This window comes from Sciurus carolinensis, chromosome 2 (assembly GCF_902686445.1).
Source record: "Sciurus carolinensis chromosome 2, mSciCar1.2, whole genome shotgun sequence".
Classification (NCBI taxonomy): Eukaryota; Metazoa; Chordata; class Mammalia; order Rodentia; family Sciuridae; genus Sciurus; species Sciurus carolinensis.
Window position 1 is genome coordinate 11,502,882 of NC_062214.1, and position 26,383 is coordinate 11,529,264.

Here is a 26,383-nt window from a genome sequence, read left to right on the forward strand (position 1 = left end):
GCCCACAGAGCACTAGAGGGGGAACTGCTGAGGCCCGCTATGCCACTCAGGAAGAAAAGCAAGTCAACAAACTCCAGAAGAAGGTGCCACAAGAATCCACAAGCTAAAAGGGAGGGTGGCTTTGAGCACCCACGCAGAGGCATGAGAGGAAAACCATCCATTTTACCCTGATGACCGTTTTCTTTCGAGGGGTGCAGAAGTCGAGGCGGGGGAGCTGGGGAGGAAGACATGGGGTCTTGGCACACGTGCAGTAACAACAACTCAAATGGTTCTCTCCCTGCGGTTAAAAGGGAAGTGCAGGCAAAGCCAGGAGGTAACTGGAAACAGGATGAAATGCCATGACGCCAACATGCAAAAGCGAAGGCGGCGCGGGGAGGATGTGGCCCTCAGGGCAGCACTGCTGGCTCAGCTCCAGCGCTCGGCACAAGACAGACTCCACCTGCAGGCCTGGGTGAAATGCCAAGGTGGCCACGCCCACGGCAAAGAAATGCCATCTTCACGTACCCACAGCAACAAAAGGCGGCCCATGTGAGGAGGGTGTGCCGCCCTCTCCAGGCAGGACACTGCCCAGGGCGCCCCCTTGGGGTGTGCAGGACGCTCACCTCAGAGCTGGTCATCAGGTAGGCGCCAGAGGCCCCGTGAGGGCTGCCGTCACAGGACGCGTCTGCTGATGACCCTCTCTACCAAGGGAGTGTGAAATGTCCGGGAAAAGTCGAACCCGCGTCTATACGAGAACATCAACTGTTCGGGGGAAAGAAAACCAGTGTTTCAAAGAGGAATATGAATGATCTTTAATTTTTAAATATTTTTCTGTATTTCCCAAATTTTCAAAGACAAATACACATTTAAAATAAGTTTTATCTGGAAGGAAGGGAAAAAACCAGTTTGTTACAAGAGATGATCGGATGGCAGGGAGAACCCGTGGACCCAGCAGCAGCTTGGAACTCGGCAGTGACGCCCCCTTCAGTGAGGCCCGTGCTGGGCCCCAGGCCTGCACTCCACAGCTTCTCACCTGCGAGAGGCGGCCTGCTCCCTGCTGGCCCCAGCTTTCCTGCCTACTGCTTATTCTGAAAACGCTCTCGGCTGAAGTTCTCTCTCTTTTTGTACCAAGGATTGAACCTGGGGCACTTAACTTCTGAGACACGTCTCTGACCCTTTTTGTACTTTATTTGGAGACAGGGTCTTGCTAAGACGCTGGGGCTGGCTTTGAACTCATGATCCTTCTGCCTCAGTTTACCAAGCCACTGGCATTACAGTTGTGTGCCACCAAGCCTGGCAATCACCCTAAAGGTGGAAACTGAAATGCTCACCTTTCAGAATAGGGTCCAGTCTGCTGCTCCAGGTCACACAGTGACAGGCTGCAGCTGAAACCCAGCTCCACATGGCTGAAGCACTTGAGCATCACCACTGAACTAGAATCACTAAGACCTGCCCAAAACGTCACTCTAACAGCTTTGCCTACCATGTATTAACATGATCTTTAAAAGTCAGCTGGGAAAACTGCCTTAGATGATGGAGTGAGAAGCCTCAGTAGAAAGCATCTTAAACCACCTACTCAATCTTCCAACTGAGGAGGGAAAACACTGAGAAAATGATACATCACGAGCTTCAGATGCTGAATCAAGTGTCCTCCAGGACAGTCCCTGCTGTGCACATATTTAAGTGTTCAACAGCATCCACAAGAGCAAAGCCAAGAAAATTTGAGCATCAAATGATCACCATCAATTTTCTTTTCCAACTTTTATGTTTTTCTTTATAAATTCTTTGTAATTTAAAAAATAGATTCCAATAAAATCTCAATATCCTTCCAATGACCACTTAAGCCAAAATCATCATGTTTCCACTGCTGTGTGAAAACCAACCAAAAGCAACAAAACCTGAAAAAGATCAGATGGTGGAAATACACTTTGATTACTCTTTAAGTTCAAAGCAGCACTACAAAAACAACATGTAAAAATACTCAAGCCAGGTGTGTGAGATTTGAAAGAAAGAAAAAAGACATCAATAACTTCTCTAGGAAATCCACCACGATGAATGGAGAAGCAACAAATCCAAAGTAAGCTGCCTCACAAGAGTTAGATATTCTGATTCTTCATTCCCTAAAGACAAATGCTACAGAACTCTGCATGCCAGGCCACCAGAGAGCCAGTGCAGCCTGGCTCCCCTAGACCTCAAGGTTCCATGAGGTCACGGCCAGGACACCTCTGATCTGCAGGAAGGAGGATGCTGGGCACATCTCACCCATGCCCACCGTCTCCAAAGCCCACCCTGTGAAGCCAGCAGGAACCACCTGCCCCAAACTTGTGCTGCTGCCCAGGGCACATCCTGAATCTGCATGTCCCTTCCCCTTGCATATACACACACACAAAAAAGACAGATTAATCTGGATTTAACTGGTTTAGAAATCAGGATTTTATGGAGTCCAGAGGGGAGAGGGAGAATTTGAAGTTCTTCATTTTTATAAAAGTATCAGAGAGCACCGAGAACCTGTCCTTGTGATGTTCTTAGACACACATCTTAGGCTTTACTTTATTGCTGATTACAGGCTCAAGACTATGAAATGTGTGTTGCTTGGCAAGTTACACAAGTGATTCTTACTCACATTCCCAATAAAAGCTTAAAGACAGACAAAAAAATACAAAGGGTGAGAGAAATACGAATGGCAACAGCTTCCAAATAAAAGGATTTAGTAACAGAAGAAGCCTCCACAGTTGGTGTCTGCAGAAATGTAAAGTCATCCAACTCATGCAATGTTCAAATCAATGTCACACGCTGGACTATTAATACTCATCCCTCGAAGCTGCAAACTAGAGAATCCACCCACTTGTATTTATGATCACACAAACCATCTAATTTGCTCAAGGTTCAGCTTAAAGCAACATTTAATATCCTTTACAAGATGGAACCTATGACACGTTCAAAAGGAAAACCTGCATTGTGGTTAAATGCAATCGTACTCAGAAGTCTGTGAGCTCCCAAGAAACCGTGCTGGGCTTAGCAACGGAGGAAAACGGCTCACAGCAGGGTCACACTGGCCGCCTGGAGGTAGCCCTGGAGATACTGGAGCGCTTCCGCGTTGAGGCTGGTGCTCACCATTGATGGAACCTGCAAGAGATGGAAGCCACATGCTGGGAAAGCCCTTTTGGTTAGCAAGGCAGTCACAGGGGGGACAATGTCGTCTAGCACCCACTCTAAGGTTCTCTACAAAGAAAAGACGAAGGAAGGAGATGGGCAAAGCACCGGTGACAGCACGGCCAAGGAGGAGGGTGTACTACACCGTTTCTAGGCAGGTCTAAAGTTCTCCCTAACAAAACAAAATCAGGTCACATATAATGCAACTACACAGCCATCACGAGATCCACGCCATGGTCCACTGTTTGATTTCTGGTAGGCTATGATTTAAAAAAGGCTACAAGAGCCACATTTTAGTGAGGGATCATTTCATACTGGGAAACATTTCCATTCAAGGTTTTTCCTCCCTTTATTTTTACTCCTAGAACCTTCATTTAAAATACATTTGTTGGGCTGGGGCTGGGCGCAGTGGCAGAGTGTTGGCCAGGGATGTGTGAGGCCCTGGGTACCATCCTCAGCACCACAAATAAAGAAATAAGTAAAAGAGCCATCAACAACTAAAAAAATTACAACAAACCTATTTGTTGTATATAAAATGAAAAAGGGGCTCATCATTTAAATTAAAAATATACTTTATCTAAACTCAGTGGGCTGTAGTGTGATCACCCTGCCCAGTGGAAACAGACACGCAACTACCATCCTCTTGCTTCCGCCAACCAGAGCTCTGCAACAGGTACCTACCCTTCCTGGACAGGCAGTAGACAGCTTGTGCAGGGACTGTGCCAGGTGAATTTTGGGGTTGTTCACCAATTGACCTACAGGGTCGTGCTCTTTTTTCCCAGCAAATGCCAACTGGGAGAAGGCAGTCTGGTATCCTGGTGTATCTTCTATATCAATGAAATGCTCTTCATCTGGAATGGTGTCATCCTCAGGTAACTCAAAAAGGCCAATCAGAGACTGTAATAAAGGAGTCCTAGTGTGGAAGGAAGCAAGAGACAACAAAGTTCAAGGGAATGCTTCAAAGATTTAAGTAAAAGCAGCAATTCCTCAGAGAAACAAAACTACAGACCCGAGTCTGAGGAGTAGGAAGGGTATTTTCAGAGTAAGATGGCTACCAGAGATACTCCCACCCAGAATCCATTCAACTCCTTTGGTTATAGCGCCTCAATTTGCTTTTTGGAAACGACTCAATCTTAAACCAAACCAAGGTGCTTGAATGACAGGAGGTGAGTTAGAAAAGGGAGCACCCAGCTGCCACATCATTTTGTGGAAGACGCTGCTTGAGTGGGTCCAAAAGGAAGAAAGTAGATGTGAGAGGTCACGAGAAAGGAGCCCCGAGACCCTATACAGACAGGAGCTACTCCGCCCCACAGGGCTACTCTCTTAAATCCGGCTTAGCTGGGCTCTTAGTTAAGGCTGTCACAAGACAGTCTCAGACATATCTAGACCGGCTCTTGAAGGGGTCCATGGCCTTACCACCAACACCGATTAATACCCAGAGAACAGGACCTTGCGAGGCTCAGAAGCCATGTCCTAGGTCTGACAGCAGCCGGCAGAGGAGCTGGACCAAAACCCAGTTGTCTTGCCCCCGAAGAATAAACTTGGTTGATTTTGTAGTCATAAGGAAAGGAAGTCGTAACTTCCCAAAAACATTAGAATGGAGTACTTACCACAGCTTGGTATATTCAGTATCCATCATTGGGGGACATTCTGTTAGTAATTTGGTTATGCCAACAGCACAGATCTTTTTCTCTACATTTCCAGATACTTTCTGAATTTCAGGAATAATGATTTTTTCCAAAACCATTCCAAACATTCTATTAATCAAAGCAAAATAAACTCACTCAATATTTAATATTACCACTATAAATAGTGGTTAAAAGATTAGATTTTATTCAAACTCAGTGACTCCTTATGAAATTAGTAAACTGCTAAATAAAAGGGCTCCTACTGTTGGTTAGACATGATAAAACCAACCAAAAAAACTCCCTCTCTAACCTCTACTCTCTGGCCAACTGCCACCACCCTTTGTGAATAAACACCACTGGCATTATTACAAAGTAGAATCTTTGCAGGTGTGCTTGGTTTTGGTCTTGTATGCTTCTAAACTACTCCCATCAAAGCTGGGAACAGTGGTGCATGCCTATAATCCCAGTGGCTTGGGAGGCTGAAGCAGGAGGTTCACAAGTTCAAAGACAGCTTTAGTAACATAGCAAGACCTCAAATTTAAAAAGGAGGTGGGGGGTAGAAGCTGACGATGTGCTGAATGGTTACGAGCCCTGGGTTCAATGTTTGGTACTAAAAACAAACATCCACCCCATCAGTCAACACAGTGGGCATGCTGTAATCCCAGTGAATCTGAAGTCTAAGGCAGGAAGGTAGCAAGTTTGAGGTCAGCCAGGCAATTTAGCCCTGTCCAGAAGAATTAAAAGAGCTGGGGATATAGTTCAGTGGTAGAGCCTCCCAAGTTCAATCCCCAGTGCTGAAAACAAACAGCAAACCCCAAAACAGACCACCCCATCATTCCACTACCAGCATGACTGGTTTTTAAATAGCTCTGGATCTTAATTTCCCTTATTTCTTTGCTTCCATAGCTCTTAAGTGTGTCAACGTTAATGACTTAAAGTGCCTTGGCCAATTCCTACAAGTTACTGAACACGCCCTGGAAGTAAAGTTTCCTATGATTCTGATCCTTGACACTTCACGCTTTAACAACTTCTAAGAAATGGAAAGCGTGGAGTAAAGCTGTGCGGCTCTACAGTTCTGGATAAAGAGAGCACAGGTCTTGCTCTCGAGGAAGACGGTGCCAAGGTGGTCCACTCAGTCATAAGACTGCTGGCCTCCCCACAACCCCTCCTGCCAGGAACCATCTTTCCTGGCACTGTTTTTCTAGTTGCCCCCAAGAGTTCCTCTACCACTTTTCTATGAGCGTTCCATTTTCCTACTACCAAGAAACACCACTCGCACTGTGAATAGTACACACACTTTTTTGTATATGCACAAGCCAAAAAAAGTACACCCCACAAAGAAAGTACAAGCCAAAAGCAGGCTCCCGAAGAGAGCAGTGACTGTAACGAAACAGAGAGAATGCCAGAGGCTAGGGACCTCGGAGGAGTAGGAACCGAGCACCGGGCCTTTTCTTTACAACTCCACACCTAAGACTATTTTAGAAACAACAAAGATACTGCCCCCACATCAAGAACCATGCAATCACCCACCCACGAGACAGACAGACTGGTCAAATCATATTCTTTATTTTTAAAATGAAATTTAATAAAAACCCAACTTACTTTGGTTGTATACCATCAAATATTTCTTGTAATGCTAGTGCCCCATATTTTATGCAATACAAATTAATAAAGACTAAGAAACCTGTTAAGAGAAGATGCAGAATGTCAGTAGAAAAGACTCACCACACTCCACTGGTAATTTACTAACATGAAACCTATGCATAATCATTAACCCAATAACCACCCTTGGCATCACATAGATCTTCGGATGCAATTTTACCTGGAGATTTCTATCTTTATGTTACAGACCTTTACATGCAATCTCTGATTTGTATTTCTTCACATTATTTCTACTGGAAAAGTGTTTTAATACCTAAACTTAATGTAAAGCAACCTATGGAGCATAATACATTTGAAACTAGGGTTAGCAAAACACAAACACTGTCAAGATGTTTTCTATGTAAAGTTTACAAATGATAAAAAGTATATGATCTATAATCATAAAGTCTTCTGGAAATCACCCAAAATAATTTACTTACTCTTGATAAACTTTGTTGTTTTGGAATTCTGAAGCCTTTGGAATAGTAGAAGGAAAATTTGTTTCCGGTATTGGTCAACTGATTCACTGAAGAATTGAATAAAACAACAATAAAAATCCAGAATTTTTGTGAGACCCTAACAAAACCCTGATTAAATGCACAAAATTATGCAGGCGTACTCACGGAGGCATGTGCTCTATTATACTGTTTAGAAGATAAAAACCTTGGTGGTCATTTGCTTTGGATGCAATCAGCTTCTGGAAGACACCCAGTAACCCGGGCTACAACAAACAGATCAAATGATAAACAGTTAAAGAGGCAAACATTAATTATTCCTAAATAGATGACACATATTTTGAAAAGGGTTCATGTTGAATAATCTGCTTTTCCTTTTCTCTTTAGTTCTTACTTCTGAAAGGTAAGGGGGAAATCCCACCATAAAAAGTCACTAAAGTTAAGTTCTTGAAGTTAACCTCTTTGGCTCTTGTTTTATTTTCTACCATGAATATACATCCGTAATAATTCAAGGATTAAAATACACGTTATCATTTACTACTCCTTCCTTTCCATTTTATAAAGTTCAATTATTTTAAACACAGAAAATCTTAAAACCTGCCACTCCCAGTTTCTTCAAGCACCTTGGAAACTGTAATCACTTCAAATGCCCCCAACTCACGATTCTGTCGGCCGCGGCGCTTGCTATTGTGCTGGAACCGCGTTCAAGGAAGGCCTGCAGCAGCCTCACCAGGGCAGGGATGTTTCCTGTTCTTTCCCAAAGCACTGGCTGCAGGAGGTGCGGAAATAAGGCCATGTAGGAAGATGGGATGTCATTTTTGTGTGTTTCCAGGAGTAAAGACATCACTTGAAAGACGTATGGAATAAACTCTGTCAAAGACAGTGCAGGCAGCTGTCAGCCCCGTAAGGCACGTTTCTCGGGCAGGCTGCACAGTGCCATCACCTGGTTTAAGTCCCTCACCAAAAAAGGCAACTTCCTTACCTTGTACGTCATTCTGTAAAATTTCAGTAAACACCAGGAACAAAGCCTCCTCAAAATTTACAACAGCAGCAGGGTTAGCTTTGCAAGTTATTCTTATGGATAAGCATATTGCTTCAAACATGTAGTGATTAAAGTGAGGTTTGCTTGGGTTCTGAAATTAGAAACAAAAAATCCCAAAAAACCTAATTATTCTAATAATCCAAGTGACTATAATAAATAACATTAAACATAAAACACACCTAAACGTTCTAGAACACATTTTAAAAAATTCCAGTAAATTAATACTTATTTGTTTGGATTTCTTTTTTTCCAGCACTGGGGATAGAAGCCAGGACTTCAAGCACGTTAGACAAGCACTCTACCACTAAGCCACACTCCAGCACTATTTGGATTTTTTTTTTAATGGCCAAAAAGTCTACTGTAAGAAAACGACTCCCTTCAGAGTCACGGGGAGGAGATTTCGAAGCCTCAGCTCCTACCCTGTGTGCTCTGAGAGCCACCCGCAGACGGTGGTGGTGGACGTGCGCAGGAGCTGGGACGCCAGACCTGCTCTGCACTGGTCTTAACTTCAGCGGGCCTCATGCTGTGCCCACAGGACGATTCTTCACACCAGCACTTTTCAATTTTCTTTTCAAGCAAGGAAAATACAATGAGTGCGCCCATGCCAGGGACAGCTGCAGGACCTACTGCTCTTCTCCTGCATTCCCTGCCCAGGCCCAGTAGTTCTTTACCTGGAACTCAGCTGAAAAATAACTACTTGTTTCTTAAGTCCCTTCGACACTTCCTATGAATTTATCTCATTTTCAAAGCAAAGTTAGGAATAGGCATCTATAAAAATTCTGTCAGCCTCAAACTCATTTCTTATTTTAAAAATTCAGTATTGATATTTACATATGAATCAAAATAGCTATAAAAATATGTCCAAAGAGTGGACTTCATTTTGGGGAAATAAGAGTAAGGAACAAGAGGAACAAAAACTTTTGTCATTTTATAGAAATCTGAATATCTTTCATGCCCATACAAAGCTTACCTTCTCCCATCTAAAATCAATTTGTTCATTTGCACTTTCTTAATTTTCTACACAAAGTATTAAAATGAGAACAAAAACATATTCAGGCTTCTGAGCCTATACTTAAAAAGATGACCTGTTCTATCCCTCTCACTTTCAGAAAAGTATATCAGCTGCTGGTCAGTAGAAGGCACAGACCCTCCCCAACACCTCACTTAGGGCCTGAGTTCAGGTGCCCCAACCGTCTGGAGCAAGGTAAAAACCACCTCACTTTCAAAATTGGCCATTACCTTACTAACAGCTAACAGCTTCTGAGTAAGCTGAGTGATGAGAGTAGGGATATAGGGGATTATGGCTTCTTGCAGGAGGGAGAAACTTCTCATGATAGCTGTAAAATACAAAAAGAGCAAAAACAAAGAGCAGTTAAACCTTAGGATGAAACAGTGACTGGAAGGGACAGCCCACTAATTCCTCAAATACCCCCAAATAGCTCTCTGCATTTAAAAAAATAAATTCTCCCTCCTTTTATTAGGACAGGAGTTGACAACAAAACAGCTGGGGAATAGTGAGTACTTCCAGAAGGCCCAAAGCCTAAAGACTTTAAAAAGTGACAATAAAAATAACTAGATGATTCAAGAGGCAGAGCAGCAAGGTGTGAGAGGGAGCTGCCTCAGCTCCTCACTTTGTACCACCGGCAGAAGCGGTCAGCCCCAGCCTAAAGAATCATGACCTCAGCCCACGGCAGACTGAGAGAAAGCCAGCCACCCGACTCCCTGAAGAGATTAGGAACCCAAGAAAAAATCTGAAACTACATATAAAAGTAGACTCCACACTGCAGAGATACTGCTCATTAACAGATGCCTAAAAAACGTGGCATGGGAGAGGGATCTATTTGTAAGTTAATTGTGTAACAGTTCTCGTTCCACAAATGTCATTTCCAGAATCACGCTGACTGGCCAGAGCACCTGGTTTGTGCCAGGACTTATGGGACAGAGCCATCTTCTCTGGCCTCCTAAATGCACACACACCGACTCCTCTCCCTCACACCTCCTGTGGCTGTTGGTTCCTGGAGAAATGACCTAGTGTGTAGCCGCTAACTCAGGCAGGACTATAAACAGTTGTACCTTCCTCCTGTGTGAGTTCCCCTGACGAGGTTAAGGGTGCCGAGGAAGAGTGAGCGGTGGCCCTGGGCTGGCAGAGACCTGCCCTCACTCACACAGCTGTGCTCCTGAGCAGGAGCCACGCCCCACTATCATGTACTCCAGGAACACAGCCAAGAACACAGCCGCTCAAGGTGCTGGAACCCCCTACACCCTTAAATACACGAACACAGGCCCCCAGGAGTCATGGACAAGCGGGCAGGATCAGGGCCAGTTTCTTTGCAAAGCACTTCGTATGACTCAGACACTAGGCTTTTGGGGTAAACAGTGAACATGAAGAAGATCATCCCTGAGTTAGAGTTGGCACCAGGGTGCTCTCCTAAAGGGACCCCGGCAATCCAGCAGCGTACCCAATTTCACCAGCGCACCCAGGCAAAGTTGGCACATGGTCTGATTTTTGCCCTCACAAACTCAACATAGGAAAGAAAAAATAGTTTGCTATGTTTTCTATGATAAGGAGTTCAATATCAAAATGGTTCTAAAACAGTTATTAATAAACAAGTCATTTTTTATTCTTAAACATCTAAACCTACCTATTTCTGGTAAACAGTATTGAGGGCTTACCCTTGTGCTCTGAGGTTAGACACTTAGTTACATCTGTATATAGGAAAAAGCGTACCTTTCATAATATATTCATTTTCTGAAGAGCCAGGAAGTGTGAGAGCTTTGAAAAGGTTCGTTAGCAGAATCTCAACAAATGGTGCGATTTCTGCAGCTGTAAAACTACAGATGAGAAAACAGGTTTCAGTCACTTTATTTTATCAGAATGCACCTATTTTATGCCTATAATCCCAAAGACTTGGGAGGCTAAGATAGGAGGATTGCAAGTTCAAGGCCAACCTCAGCAACTTAGTAAGACCCCGTTCTCAAAATAAATATATAAAAAGGTCTAGGAATATAGCTCAGTGGTAAAGCACTTCTGGTTTCAACCCCCAGTACTCATAAACAAGTAAAAAATAAAGCAAGCAGTGTCTATTTTGGTAAGCTGCTTCAAATCCTTTTGGAATAAGACAAAGTATAAATGAATTAAAAGTACACATTTATTTTCCTAACTCCTAATGAAATTTTCAGGGATATCTTTGACTATTATAGCCACATACACCCCCAGCTTAGAATCCAGTACTCACAGAGTGGCATTGTTAGGTCCACGCATAGTGAACAGTCTTTCAAGGGCGTGTGCTGCGTAAGTATGGACAACAATACTTTCAGCTTGAAGATGATTGATCAAGAGAGGAACAGAGACTAAAAGATGCTCTTTTGGTACCTAAAAAATAATAGTAATAAACATGTTCTAAATCCACGGGTGCTGTCTTTGAGGAAAAGATAATCTGAAGACAGGTTTTACTGATTTTAGAAACAAAGTTTTTTCTTCTTCTAGCTCTGTTATAATGGGAGAGGATACTTTTGAGAAATCAAAATTTCTACCTCCACACCACAGCTCCATTCTTATTCTCTCTTCCAATTCTCTTTCTCTAAGCACAAAAGTGTCACCAGGGCAGAATCTTATAGGAAAGTGAACATACCACAGAAGGGCAACATCACGGAGAAGCAGACAAAGACTTCGCTAATATTAAGAATCATACTTTAGAATAAGTTCAAGATATTTTAAGCCTGGTTGTTTCTTGGTTATATGTATTCAATTGGCTGATATCCCAAGGATACAAAGACCACAAAATAAATAAATAAATAAATAGCATTCAATATTCTTACTCTAGTGAGAATATTGGTAATTATTTTCAAACTATTTACACATCTTAGGATATAGCAAATAAGGAATTTAGACATAAATATAACATTAAAAAAAGTTTTAAAAATCCTTATAATCTTAAATTGAATCAGGAACTATTTTATTTCCTTCTCAATGTATTTTCTGGCCCTCCCCTATGAAAAAGCCTAGAACAAGTGACAACTCTTCAGTAAATAAATATGCCTAGTATTCAGACATAATGATCTCTAAATGCCAATTTCCACCTTTGTGAGTCAGTTAATTCAGGTCTGACCAGGAAATGTATAAGATGAGCCTGGAAAATCTTGGCATATACAAAGGAAGGGAAATTAAAGACCCCTGAGTTGAAGACATGACACAGAAACCTACATGAAGGGGCCCTACTGCCCAAAGATGGACAACTGTAATACCCAAAAGACCTCCAACTGTCACCTTTTGAGGTTGCTAAGGCACCAGCTCATTACCACAAAAACTTAAGGGGAAGAGGGAAGTCAGGCAAACACTTATCCTGTGTTTCCTGTGCAGACTGGTAATTAGTATCTATTACAACACAGGTGGTGGTTGTACAACATAATGAATAAACCACTGAAGTACATAAAACGTTAAGATGGCAAATTTCATATTATGCAGAGTATAGCTTTATTTTCACAATACAATAAAAAATTTTTGATGTAAACTCTTCACCTGAATCTACTGACCACTCTAGAAGTAGATGTAAGTCACTGTATATGTCCTGAAATCAAAGTGTACCTGTAAACATTCATGTCTCACCCCTGATTCAAATCTCCAACTCTACCAATATAGAAGTGATACAGGGAGCCAGAGGAACAAGATAAAATACCACAGTGATACACCAGTCATAAGCAGAATGTGAGAAACTTTCCAAGATAAATGCCTGGTTTATCTGACAAGTAAAAGGCATACAATGGGGAGGGGAAAGGATCTCTGTTTTAAGAGAACTGAAACAAAATTATAAGTGTGAATACTGAATCCCAATTTCTAACAAAGCCATCATAAAAAAGTAAGATGCCAAAGGAAAATTAAGCATCATCAGAAATCCTAAGTTATTAAAGAGCTAGGGCTGGTTTTGTTAGGTGTAGACATCAATATGATGGCACAGATCAGAGAAGCTGGTATGTATAATAAACTCCTAAGTGGCATAGCAAATGAAAGGTACTCACTTGATTCCTAAAAATCATAATATATTTGATACCATCAGCTTTAAGAACAGGAAATTCATTCACTATTAAAAAAAAAAAATAACAAGTTAAAATTACTTAAGTGGTAAGGACAGTTACTCTCCAAATGAGTGACAACACTGAGTTTTAAAAAATGAAAACTACAATGTCAAATAATTAAAGTATACCTAATTATATAATGATCTATGTAGCCACTAATTCAGGAAGGATTATAAGCCATTTTATCTTCCCCTTGCCTTTAAGCTTATGAACAGATGAGCATGTACTACTTGTATAATGAATTAAAAAGATCTGGGCTATGTGCAAATACATTCCCAGAACACCAGCTATAATGAATCAAGATCATTCTTTCTAGCTGAGATTTGCTTTTAATTACTCTAGTGGTGGGAAAATAAAATAGTGAAAGAGATAAAACATTTGCCAATTGTTAAAGCTGGATGATGATCACACAGAAGCTCATTATAGCACTCTGTCTACATCTGGGTGTATGTAAAATTTCCAAAGATTGTTTCAAAAAAGGAATTATCTTGCCAGGCATGGTGGTGCATGCCTATAATCCCAGGGATGCAGGAGTCTGAGGCCAGAAGGATAACAAGTTTGAGACCAGTCTGACAATTTAGTGAGACCTTGTTTCAAAATAAAAGATAAAGTGGGGTGCGGGGGTATCTTAATCTGGACAACACACACATAAATATAGGAAAACTGTTCTTAATTTATCAGTTTCAAGCACTTTGAAATGTACTTCAATTTTTAAGAGTCCATTTTTCAAATGGGAGGGAAAAGGAAACCAAAGAATAATTCCTATTGATACAGGATACCAAAATTAAGGTTTAGTCCATTCCCTGTCTTCCTTTTAAATAAACAACATACACTTTATCAAAAGTTCATTTCAAGCCAAGCACAGTGGCACAGGTCTGTAATCCCAGCAGCTCAGGATGCTGAGGCAGGAGGATCATGAGTTCAAAAGCCAGTCTTGGTAAAAAAGGAGAGACTTAGCATCTCAATGAGACCCTCTTAAAAAAAAACAAAAACAAAAAACAAAAACACACACAGGGCTGAGGATGTGGCTAAGTGGTCAAGTGCCCCTGAGTTCAATCCCCAGTACCAAAAAAAAAAAAAAAAAAAAAAAAAAAAAGGCCTCATTTCAGCTCAGGAAGCTAAGGCAGGAGAATCTTGAGTTCAAAGTCAGCCTCAGCATTTCAGCAAGGCCCTAAGTAACTAGCAGTGAGATCTTGTTTCTTTAAAAAAAAAAAAAAAAGGTCTGGAGTTGTGGGCTCAGTTGTTTAGTGACCTTGATTCAATCCCCAGTACCCCCCCCACCAAAAAAGTTAATTTCAGTTAATAGTGAGGTGGTGCCCATTTGTAGTCCCAACAGAGGCAAAAGGATTGCAAATTTGAAGTCAGCATGGGTAACTTAGGAAGAAACCCTCAAAATAAGAAAAATTTTTAAAAAGGCTGGGATATAGCTCACAGGCAGAGGTTTACCTAGTAAACACCAAGTCCTGGGTTCAATACCCAGTACCACATATGTAAAAAAGTTAATTTCAGGGGCTGGGGACATAGCTCAGTTGGTAGAGTGCTCGCCTCGCAAGCACAAGGCCCTGGGTTCGATCCCCAGTACCCCCCCCCCCAAAAGGTTAATTTCACATGGTAAGAGCTGGGGATAATATCCGACACTTCACTGAGTAGAAGAAATAACTGACAGAGAAAGGAACAAGTTAATATTATTTTTTTCCTGTATTGTAACTCACCATTAGCTGATTTTAAATCAGGGAGGATGTGATTCACAAAGAACTCAGTTAGGTTTACAAGTTCATTAGCTTGAGTAATTCCATGCTGAAGGGAAATGTGAAAACAGGGTAAAGTAACACTAACCGCTGCTTATATAACCAAACTAGAAATTCAACGACTTTAGAAAAGCACAATAAAAATGAAGATGAACACTTCAAAATATAGTTTATATAAAAAATAAGATGATCTTAACAGACAGCAAAGAAACTTGTCAGAACTGGATAGCTAAGTTCAAGTTGACCTGAGTCTCCGCTGATACAACAAGTGTGCATCTGTTAAGAAGCTTCAGTGCTAATGCCTCAAGAGAAAGCTTTTTCTCTGATAATTCTTATCAGAACTAACAGGTTATCTTGGGAAACAACTTGTAAAATAAGAGATACATTATTTCTTTTTTAATTCTGTGATCACTGACCTCTGCTACAGAAATAAATTGCGCTGGAAAGACTTACCTTTTGTGTTTGGGCTTTTGATGCCAAAGACGTCACCAGGTAAATGGCAGCATCTTTGTGCTTCCAGTTGACAGATGGGTTTTTTGCATATTCCTGGAGCATGGAATTAACGTAACCAGAGAAGATTCCTGTCACAGGTCCCTCAAAAAACTTGCATAATCCTCGTACCAGATCACACGCAGCCCTTCGTCTAGTATCAATATCTATAAAGTCAAAAGGAAATATATTTCGGGAGAAAGAAACCACAGCCAACCAGTGATCCAGCTGGTAAGAAAAGAAAACTGCCACCTGGTAATTGTCAACAATGCAAATCATGAAGAGAACACTGTCTCCCTCCATAAGAAACACAAAATCATGAAAAATTGAAGTACATTTCAAAGTGCTTAAAACTGATAAATTAATTTTGTGTTTTATGGAGGGAGACAGTGTTCTCTTCATGATTCACAGAATTATCATAAACATTACCTAGAATATTAAAAAAAAAAAAAAAAAAAAAAAGGTTCAATTTGATGTGTTTGTACAGGCCACATGAGTGCTGCTTTTTAAAGCTGTACAAGTTAAAGGAAGAAAATGGATCTCAGTACAGACCTTATCCAGCTGCTACTCCTCTCCATGGAAAACAGCTTGAAAAGTGATCCTAAAAGACTTATAGTGAAAAAACAAAACAAAATACACACCAGAGCCTTCCAAATCTCTTCTTATATACTCCTCAGAATTATCTTCAAATGCTTCTTCATCAGCAGCTACAAAGAAAGTTGGTATTTTACAATAATCTCCAAAAGATACAACAAAACCACTGTTCTCTATTGCCAAGTATGCGAAAGAGCGTGCAGAATGGCCTTTTTACAGCGAAGCACATTTTCCTGTCAAATGACTCCTTCAAAATAATCTTTAAATCATCACCTCAAGTAGCAAACACCACCCTGAAAAGCTAGTATTAGGTAATTCCCAGTTTTGAGACACTGAGTGTCCCTGGAATCAACTTTCACTTATAACTTTCAACAGTGGGTGTTGAAGATCAGTCCAGGAATGCTTTCTATTGTTCCACATAAGGACATTAAAACAAACAAAAGAAACCCTAGCTATACTCACCATCATTTGGTAAGTCATTTCAACAAATAGGGCAGACAATATCAGAATAAAGATTTGTCCTTTAAATGCAGTTTTAAGAAAACACAGAAGGAAATAAAACCTCACACTTACCATCCTTAATTTCCCAGTTTGTTCCAGACTGATGGTTTGAGAAATCACTATCTAATGACTACTGTGATAGAGAACATGATCCCTTCCACCTTCACTACTTGTTCTTCACAACTACCAGAAGAGGGATACACACAAATAGAGGCTCTTAGAACTATTTAACTTCAAACACAAGCTTAGTGGGTTTTGATCTGCATATAATTAAAGATCACTTAACTGTTTAAAAAATAGCTATTTGCCTTGGTGAAGCACTAAATCAAACAAAACCTAATCTTTTCCATAAATTGAGACCCTATTTTTCTTCTATATAGTATATTCAAAGTTTTACTCAATATTTTTACGAAAAAACAAACCCCTACAGTACAAGCAGCTCATTATAGCAAGACTCATGTCACAGACGTCACATTTCCTGTCTTGGTTTAGAAAATAGGAAACTGACCTGCAAGGAGTTTTATTTGTAATCTAATCAATTAGATGAATGACTGAAAGTTATAAGAAGTAAAAGGAAGCCTTATGCTAACACATTTAAAAAAAAAAAAGCTTTTACTCCCCTGAAAACCCTTTACACTTTCCCATAATTACCTCTAAATTCCATGTTAGGCACAATGACCTTTTCACAGATACTTGTCAGAGTGTTCTGGTCCTCAAACAGATTCTTATAATGAGGTCTCTCACAAACTGAAGCCAGAAATTGAATTGCATTACTCACCAACTGAAATAAAGCAAAAGAGTATTTTTTAAAAAAACAAACACTTTATTTCTGAGGAGGGACAGGGAGGAATTATCTTTCATTTCTCTCTACCACCATCTTACCAAATCATATTTAACCTCTTGACCTGTGGTAACTAGTAAGTTCCAGATGGCTGTGACAAAACGAGGCAGGTACCGCTGAAATTCTTCATCATACTTTTGTGCGTAGAGTGCAGCATTGTCACAAATCTGTGACTTTAAAAGCTCCAATAAGCCTGCTTCCTCTTCATCCTCACATAATAAAAAGAGAAAATTCAAAACATGACTTTAATGGTTTACAAATAGTTCATCCAAATTTCAACATTCTCTACCATAAATAAGGGGAGTAATTTTAATTTCTGAGACTCTTTAAAATTTAAATTTAAGGGTTAGGGATGTGGCTCAGTGGTACAGGCTTGTCTAGCACATGCGAGGTACTGAGTTCAAACTTCAGTACCACATTAAAAAAAATAAACAAAATAGAGGTATTATGTTCATCTATAACTAAAAATATATTTTAAAAATTGAAGTCAATTATTATAAACTACATCTATACCAACAATCTATTCATGGAGTCTTTCAAATGAACAATGATGGGAGACACTGGCTGACACCTGTATCCTAGCAACTTGGGAGGCTAAGGCAGGAAGACCACAAGCTCAAGCCCTGCCTTGATAACTTAGCAAGACCCTGTTTCAAGGGGGGGGGGGGGGGGGGGGGGGGGGGGGGGCAAAACAGGGCAGGGGAGGGCAGGGATATAGCTCAGTGGTAGAATGTTCCTAAGTTGAATTTCTAGTACCAAAAAAATAAGCAATGAAACATTTTTTATTATTCACTGAAAGCAGCCCTCGAAGTTTTCAAGTTAATCCTTTCCTTCTGACTGATGAATTCTGAAGTATTTCCATATCACACTCAAAAAAATGCCCATCATAGAAACCTGAATGATAAATAGCACATCACACACTCTGTAACAGTTAAATTATATCGTGTTGCTGCTCCCAAAAGAGTTTATCATTTCCAATATATTAAGATGTGAAAGTCCCTACCCACAAAAAAGTAATGTTACAGGATTCTCATACTCGACGTTTGGTTATAAAGTATAGAACCACCATGTTCACTCATATAACTTACCGCACCACCTTTGGCTGCTTTCACATTACAACTGCAGAGTCGTTGGAACACAACTATCTGGCCCCACAAAGTGGAAAATGTTTACTAGCTGGCCAGTTACAGAAAATGTTTGTCACCACAACCTAACTGGATGGTGATTTGGGCCAAAGACCTCACAGCTTATTCCTTAAGACATAAATTTACTTTAGATGGTAGTGTGAAGAAAATCTTGTATTTTGAAGAAGTGGTGCCTTGATTTAAAACAATTTTCTTAGTGGACTAACAATTATTTACAGGAGCCACATCTTTTTTTTTTTTTTTGCAGTGCTGGGGATTGAACCCAGGGTCTTGTGCTTGCAGGCAAGCACTCTTACCAACTGAGTTATCTCCCCAGCCGGCCACATCTTTTTTGTTCCTTTTAACTCAGTCAAATTCTGAGACAAAATTTTTTGTACAACCACGGTTATGTTTCTCCTTTGTGTATCCCACCTTCAAACTCTGAACTGCTGATTCTATTTATCATTTGAAATATTCTAAATATTTATTTTATGGTTTGTTTCCAAGGAAATAACTTTTTGATTTTTAAAGGTACTGGGGATGAACCTAGGGGTGCTCTACCATAGAGCTATAGCCCGAACCCTTTTTGTTTTTTTCAGATAGGGTCTCACTAAATTGCCCAGGCTGGCCTCTGACTTGCAGTCTTCTTGCCTTACCCTCCCAAGTAGCAGGAATTACATGCATGCACCACCAGCAGGCCCAGCACAAAGTAGATCTTGAGCACATTAATACATGAACAAATGGGCAGCACAGAATAAGCACTGTGTGTTGAAAAGTATGTATCACAAAACACAGATCAGAAACTTTACACATTATAAACTTGTACCATTTTCCCTCTTTCCCAAGTTGTGAATGATTTTTAAAAAAGAGGCTATCATTACAGAGGTCTAAATTATTTTAAGAATCTTCAATGACAAGTAACTTATTTCATAGGATATTTACAATGTGATTACTTTAAAGCTTTACTTTCTTTTTTTTTTTTTGGGTGCTGGGGATCGAACCCAGGGCCTTGTGCTTACAAGGCAAGCACTACCGACTGAGCTATCTCCCCAGCCCCAAAAGTTTTACTTTCAATAATGTAATGAAATTGTCTAATCTGCACACTGTTACTTAAGCCAGGCCCAAAATGTTATTGTACATAACCAAATATGGATTATCAAACAGAAGTAAATATTACTTGCACTTGTAGAGTTTTATCTATTAACACTCTAAGAGTAAACAGGTTTTCAGAGAGTACCCAAACAATTCTTAAAGAAAAATGCTACTTATGCAACACTTTAAATACTTACATCAGTCTGAAGAAGCTTATTATCCAGTGTCAACAAGGTATGAAAATGGTTCATCCAAGTTTCCATATTATCTTCAAAAAATTCAGGGAGATCCTAAAGAATAATCATGCCGACTTGAAACTTTCAATTTAAAAAATAATAAGTATGCTATTTAATAACTCCCCTATCATGCCAAACATTTTATACATGTCTGTGGGTTCAAGTCCAAATTTCTCTTGAAAAACATTACCTATTGTGACAAGAATTCTCTGCTTCAGCTGTCTATGGCAGCTAAATAAACCACTCTTTTTCTCTTTTGTGCATTCTGTGTGTTCTCCAGAACTGGATCCTGGTCCAATCCCAATCTATTTACTCTTTCAAGGTCCAGTCACAACTATCTGGTGCCTTCCTTAAAGCCAGTGCTTACCAATGCACCTCTCCTTTCAGAACTACTGCACTTCCTGTAAAAGGACAAGCAACTGGGACTCAAACACACTGTCCTACAAGGTTGCTGATTTTCCTGTGGCGTAGTACCATACTCCCTTCTTAGGGACAAGCCCCCGAGAGGAGAGATAATGCCTCCCCTGGCTTCCCTGTGCTTCCCAAGTTATCAAGAGCTTCGTTTCTTGTGACTTTTAAGAAAGAGAACTCAAAAGAAGGCATAAGCCAAAAACAGTATTCATTCAAGTAAAATTTCTCAAGCTGCTGTGTGGCTGAACACTGATGTGGGGCACTCACTTGGGCTGTTCTCTCCTGCTGTACCCCACAGAATCCAGTCTTCCTCTGGGCACTGCGCTACCACCAAGAGTGTGGTCATGTTGTAGGGTAAGTCTAGCACTGCCTATGAATCATAAAAAAGCCAAATCCAGCTGTGCACAGTGGCTGAGGCAGGAGAAATCTCAAGCTTCAGGCCGGCCTAGGCAATTTAGCCATAATCTGAGGATGTGGCTCAGTGGTAAAGCATCCCTGGTTCAATCGCAATAGTCAAAGAGGAAAAGTAAAAAAGGCAAATCCTTCCCTTCTTAATATATAGCATCTGTGTCAATTAACACCCCTAGCTTGGTCCTGGAGCTCTGAATCTTAAAATAATGAATCACAAACAGAAAAAATGACTGGAGGCTACAATCTCAATAGCTACACACTAACCAGGCCACATGTGCTATTAGCACATGTAGCCCTATTTCCTCTGAACACCACAAGTTCTTATCCTTTGTGAAGCCTGGTACCTCATCCTTCTATCTCTTCCATATCTTCCGGTAAAAACTCTTTTATACAAGCTAGCCAGGCTTAACCAAATATTGTTCCTCTAATGCTAATATCCAAGCACGTGAACAAAAAAGGAAACCTCAGAGATCTAATTTCTCAGGGCCTTCAATAAAACAGCATACTGGGAGAATTTCCAAATGGGTGAGTGGGGACATAGGGTTTTCTTAACTTAATGGATACAAAAGAAAGCTATTTTCCCCCATGAAACATCCATTAGCCTATCTAAGGAATACTATGACATGAAACACTGAGTCAGGCACAATGGTGGCACACCTGTTATTCCAGTTACTAAGAAGGTTGAGGCAGAAGGATCACAAGTTCAAGTTCAGCCTCGGCACCTCAGTGAGACCCTGTCTCACAATAAAAAGAGCGGGGATACAGCTTACTGGTAGAGTGCTTGCTTAGCTTGTGAAAGTCACTGGGTTCAATTCCCAGTACTGAACACAACAAAACAGAACTGGATAAAGTTCTGACTCTACCAATAAGTAGAGTCCAGCATGGTGGCGCACTCTTGTGGTCCCTGCTACTTGGGAGGCTTAGGCAGGAAGAATTCTTGAGTTCAGAAGTTGAGGCCAGCCTAGACAACATAGCAAGACATAATCTCAAGGAAGAAAGAAAGGAAAGAAAAGGAAGGAAGGAAGGAAGGAAGGAAGGAAGGAAGAAAAAAAAAAAAGAAAGAAAAAGAGAGCCAGACAAAGTTTTCTTTCAGAAAAGTTAAGGCTAGCAAACAAGTTTTATCCACTGGTTTATGTTGGACATCAAAAAAAAATGAAAATACTAAACAAAAAATTAAATGAACTTACCTGAAAGTTTAAACTATAGAACAGTTTTGAGATCAGAATCAGGGAAGAAAATAGAACCCTCAGGGCAGAGGCATCATTTGCATGAGTACTGCACAGTTCGATGGTGGCCTTGGGAAAGGAATTTAGGAAACGGTTTAGTGTTGAACCCCACATGCTCATCTCGGTGAAACAGCCCTGCTCTCTGCAGAGACTACTCCTATTTCTTCTTTAAAATGTAGCTTTAAATATGGTCAAGAGACTGAAAAACAAGTATACATTTTTAACTTATCCCTCATAGCATGCTGAAAAATCTAATGTTGATATTCTGGACCACACCAGTCCAATTTCCTATGTACATATGTATACACGCAAAATTGTTTACATGCTCTCATTAAATAATTTGACACTTGACATTCATGTTGTTTCTAATTTTGTTCATTATTCTAACTATAATGAACAGGCTATCTACAGAACTTTTGTGCACACCTCAAACTTTCAGTCTGAGACTCTAAAAAGTAACACCAAGGCAGTACAGTATAAAAGCATAGTTTTTGGAAAGATAGAAAGATCTGTATACAACAGATTGTTACTCATAAAGAAGCATTTTTTTAACAAAGTTATCTGTTTATTATGAACCCTAACGTCCTTATCCTAACATAGGAATAGTGCGTAATAACCTTACAGAGAGTATGAGAATTAAATGAGAAATATACATAAAAAAGTCCCACACTGTGTACACCTACTATGTAAAAGCCACTCAACAAATGTTACTTCCTATATCCTTGAGTTAGGAAAATATAGTATTAAGATTTTCTAGACAAAACTATAGCATATATCATTCTTAATGGTGAAATGTTGAAACCTTCCCCAGGAATAATTACCACTGTTATTCAAAAAGCATTGTGTGAAGGTCCTAGACAGTACAATAAAACAAGTAAAAGAAGTATGCAAGAATTAGAAGAGAAAAAAATAAAACTATCATTACTTGCAGATAACACAAGTGTGTTCATAGAAAATCCACAAGAATCTTCAGCTAAACTGTTATACCCAATGAGTTAACCTAGTAAGTTAACTAAATATAGTCAATAAGCAAAACTTAAATGTAAAAACCCCAATCACAAAATGATAAAAATTATGTAGACCCAATGTATTATAAGAGCAAAATTTAAAAAACCACTTAAATACTATTTGGGAAAAAAAATAAAAAACAAATGCCCCCAAATAAATCTAACAAAAGACATACAGTTTCTACTACGAAAACTATAGACCAATATTGAGAAAGATTAAGACCTAAATAAATAGGTATACCAGTCATTAAGAATTAAATACTGTAAAGATCTAATTTATTTCCTAAATTGATCTACAGAATCAATTAAATCCCAAGGGGAAAAAAAAAAAAAAAAAAGACTTTTTCAAAGAAATATCCACTCTGGACAAGCAGTACCATTTGTAAACTGATTGGATCAGGCACAGAGTATTTATTTCACTGTACTCTGGCTAAGACTTCTCTTTTTTGGGAGGGTGAGGTGGGGTACTGGGGATTGAACCCAGGGGTACTTTACCCCTGAGCTACTACATTCCCAGCTCTTTTTTTTTTTAACTTTGAGACAGAGCTTCCTAAGTGGCTTAGGGCCTCATTAAATTGCTGAGGCTGTCCTCAAACTTGCAGTCCTCCTGCTTTAGCCTCCCAAGTTGTTGGGATCATAGGCATGCATCAATGTGCCCAGCTGGCTAAGACTTTTTTTTAACATCATTAAAAAGAAATAAAAATCTTTGCCAATCTTATAGGTGGGAAAAAATTATCTCACTTTGCTTAGTTTTATTTTTTTTAAATAAAAATGTACCATCGGTAATATCCTAGTTATGAAAAACCCTTTGTACACTCTACATTTTATACTGAATATTATATAACCTTCCCCCCCATTTTTTTCCTTCTTTACTGAGGATGGAACCAAGGCTGCTCTACCACTGAGCTACATCACTAGTTCTATTAATGTTTTGTTTTGAAACAGGGTCTTCTTAAGTTGCTGAAGCTGGCCTCAAATTTGCCATACTGCTGCCTTAGCCTCCCAAGTCACTGGGATAATAGGGATGTGCCACCATGTCCAGCTAACCTTCCCTTTTGAAAATAAAAAATGAACAGCTTTTTGGAGTTAGGTTTGAGTCAGGTGTGGTGGCGCTTGCCTGTAATCTCAGTGGCTCAGGAGGCTGAGGCAGGAGAATCAAAATTAGAGGCCAGATCCAGCAATTTAGCAAGGTCCTAAGAAACGTAGCGAGATCCTGCCTCAAAATTAAAAAATTTAAAAGGCGGGGGGGAAGTGACTCAGTGGTAAAATGGCCCTGGGTTCAATTCCTGGTACAAACAAACAAAAACAAGGTTTGAGCCAGGTGCAGTGGTGCACACCTACAACTCCTGTGACTTGGGAAGCTATGGCAGGAGACTGTAAGAGATTAGTCTGGGTAACCTAGCAAGACAATGTTTCAAAATAAAATATAAAGTGCTAGGGGATGTTGCTCAGTGGTAGAGCACCCTGGGTTGAATCCCTAGTACCACAAAAACAAAAAAAGATCAAAAATAAAAAACCCTAACAACTAGGTTTAAGGCCTAACTATTAGCTGTGTAAACCCTCTTTCCTTATCTGGAAAAGAGGGGTTAACATCTTTTCTATTCTTATACAAAAACCAAGAACACATTTAGGAAAGTAGAGCTTATGCACTGAAAAATGATTAATGAATTTTTACATATTCAAATCAAAATGTGGATTTTTTTTTTAAGAGACAAGATTACTTGGGTGAAACAATACAGTGCCTTCAATCTGTTTTTATATATTCCTACAAAAGTAGGGGAATAGGTAAAAAACCCAAAACACTGGCTAGCTGTTACATTTACAATAATAGGAGTTCATCACACCATCTTCTTTATTTCTGAGTGGTTTGAGACTTCAAAATAAATGCTGCCCCTCACCAAGAAAAGCTACTCTACCAAATAAGCCTTCAAATATTTCAAAATTTACACAAAAATTTAAGCAATTTAAAAATACTAAGTAATTTTAAAATATCTCCAAGATATTATTCCATACCTTAAATAGATTAGTCAAAGGCAAGGCAAAGGCATCCAGAACAAGTTTAATTTCAGTCCATAACTCATTTGACTTAAATTCATGACGATATCTAGAAAATTAAGGTAAAGTAGGTAAATTTGCAAATTTTGTTTACTCACTTTAGGTCTTCAAAGATGGATGTTCATTAAACATTTGAGTAGACATCTAAGACTAGACGGTTTCCTGAAATTCAAAGGGAATTCTTGGTTTTCTTTTTAAAGGAATTGAAACTCATTAATTCAGAGGTAATAGGGTAACATGAAATAAACATGTTACTTGAGTAGAAACAAACACAATATTGAACCAAAAGGCGTATGCTCTTAATTTAGAATGGTCATATTCAAAGGAGTAAGAACAGTCACAAAAATATAACTATTTATGTAGCAAATATCACAGAAAAAGCATATGAAAAGAATAAATTTCTACAGTAATACCTTTTAAATAATGAATGTGCAGTACGAAGGACTCCATTAATAACATGGAAATCTCCACTCTGAAAGCGATTCACCATTTCTGTCAACAAGTCAGGCCATTTCTGAGGGAAATCTTCTCTGCCAATAATACTAATAGCATCACTCAACTGGGGAAGGAAAAGATGAATCAGATGAGAGTCTTACAAAGGAGCCTACCTAAAAAGCAGAGATACATTACCTGCTTTTGAATTTGCTCAGGGCTAAGCATCAAGTGCACTATGTTGGCTTTAATGGCTACGCGATCAGCTTCACAAATTTTGTTTGGTTCATCTTCAACCTAAAAGAAAAAAAAAAAAAATCAATGAGTAATGCAAATCTGCATTCATGTAAATGAGTTTGTAGATAAAAATAGAAGTATTTTTAATCTTCCAGTTTTCGAAGTAGGCTGTTCCTCAGTTTCCCTCTACATGAATCGGTCACAAATTCCTTTAATAATCTAATGAAAGCACAAACCCTTTCCTCCCTAAAATGTACATTCCCTCCCAAATTTAAATATTTTACATATAAATCAGTGAGGTTTTCTGACTTCCTGATGCCAGTTAAGAATTTCAGTTCTGGGCTGGGAAGGTACTTCAGTGGCAGAATGCCGGCCTAGAATGTAGGAGACCCTGGATTCAATATCCAGCACCGCCAAACAAACAAACAAACAAACACACAAAAAAACACAAAACAAATAAACAAAATTCAGTTCCATACACTAATCAGAAAACCTGATTATAATTTTTATGTTTGTCATTTTTAAAAGCTTCAAGTAAACTTTCACCTAAAATCAAAGATCTTTTCTATGAAAACTTCTTGAATATTACTAGTTAAACCGCACCTCAGACTATATCACACAAAGAGGTTCTGGAATTCCCTAGTTTTATAAACCAAGACAGAGAGAAGACTAGTATGCCTACAAGGAGAGGAATCAACTGTCCCCCTGCCCCGGGGAAGGTGGGGAGCTCCAGGGATTGAACTCAGGGGCACTTAACCACTGAGCCACATCCCAGCCCTATTTTTTATTTTTTTAGAGACAGGGTCTCATTGAGTTGCTTAGTGCCTCGTTCTAGCTGAGACTGACTTTGAACTCTTAATCCTCCTGCCTTAGCCTTCCGGGTTGCTATGATCACAGATGTGTGCCACTGTGCCTGGCAGAGGAATGGACTTTTAAGCAGACTTTTAAAGATTTACTAAATCATTTCTTCACCTATATGGTAAGAGTTGACTGACTATTCAAGCTTCA

The 26,383-nt window shown here is 39.7% G+C and overlaps 1 protein-coding gene across 1 annotated transcript in view; it reads right to left on the reverse strand.

Moving 5' to 3' along the window:
- Positions 1 to 766: 766 nt before the first annotated feature.
- Positions 767 to 26,383, reverse strand: part of Cse1l (chromosome segregation 1 like) — a 39,681-nt gene continuing 14,064 nt past the window's right edge. Inside the window, exons 4-25 of the mRNA XM_047542224.1 lie at positions 25,337 to 25,435; positions 25,120 to 25,265; positions 24,665 to 24,755; positions 21,606 to 21,713; positions 19,558 to 19,650; positions 17,186 to 17,353; positions 16,955 to 17,084; positions 15,850 to 15,915; positions 15,173 to 15,375; positions 14,684 to 14,768; positions 12,915 to 12,976; positions 11,135 to 11,271; positions 10,627 to 10,730; positions 9,138 to 9,235; positions 7,839 to 7,989; positions 7,518 to 7,726; positions 7,025 to 7,122; positions 6,842 to 6,927; positions 6,363 to 6,444; positions 4,743 to 4,889; positions 3,814 to 4,045; positions 767 to 3,105 (exon numbers count right to left, since the gene is read on the reverse strand). Coding sequence (XP_047398180.1) covers positions 3,016 to 3,105; positions 3,814 to 4,045; positions 4,743 to 4,889; positions 6,363 to 6,444; positions 6,842 to 6,927; positions 7,025 to 7,122; positions 7,518 to 7,726; positions 7,839 to 7,989; positions 9,138 to 9,235; positions 10,627 to 10,730; positions 11,135 to 11,271; positions 12,915 to 12,976; positions 14,684 to 14,768; positions 15,173 to 15,375; positions 15,850 to 15,915; positions 16,955 to 17,084; positions 17,186 to 17,353; positions 19,558 to 19,650; positions 21,606 to 21,713; positions 24,665 to 24,755; positions 25,120 to 25,265; positions 25,337 to 25,435 — 2,685 coding nt within the window. The 3' untranslated portion in view covers positions 767 to 3,015. The remainder of the gene's footprint in view (positions 3,106 to 3,813; positions 4,046 to 4,742; positions 4,890 to 6,362; positions 6,445 to 6,841; positions 6,928 to 7,024; positions 7,123 to 7,517; positions 7,727 to 7,838; positions 7,990 to 9,137; positions 9,236 to 10,626; positions 10,731 to 11,134; positions 11,272 to 12,914; positions 12,977 to 14,683; positions 14,769 to 15,172; positions 15,376 to 15,849; positions 15,916 to 16,954; positions 17,085 to 17,185; positions 17,354 to 19,557; positions 19,651 to 21,605; positions 21,714 to 24,664; positions 24,756 to 25,119; positions 25,266 to 25,336; positions 25,436 to 26,383) is intronic.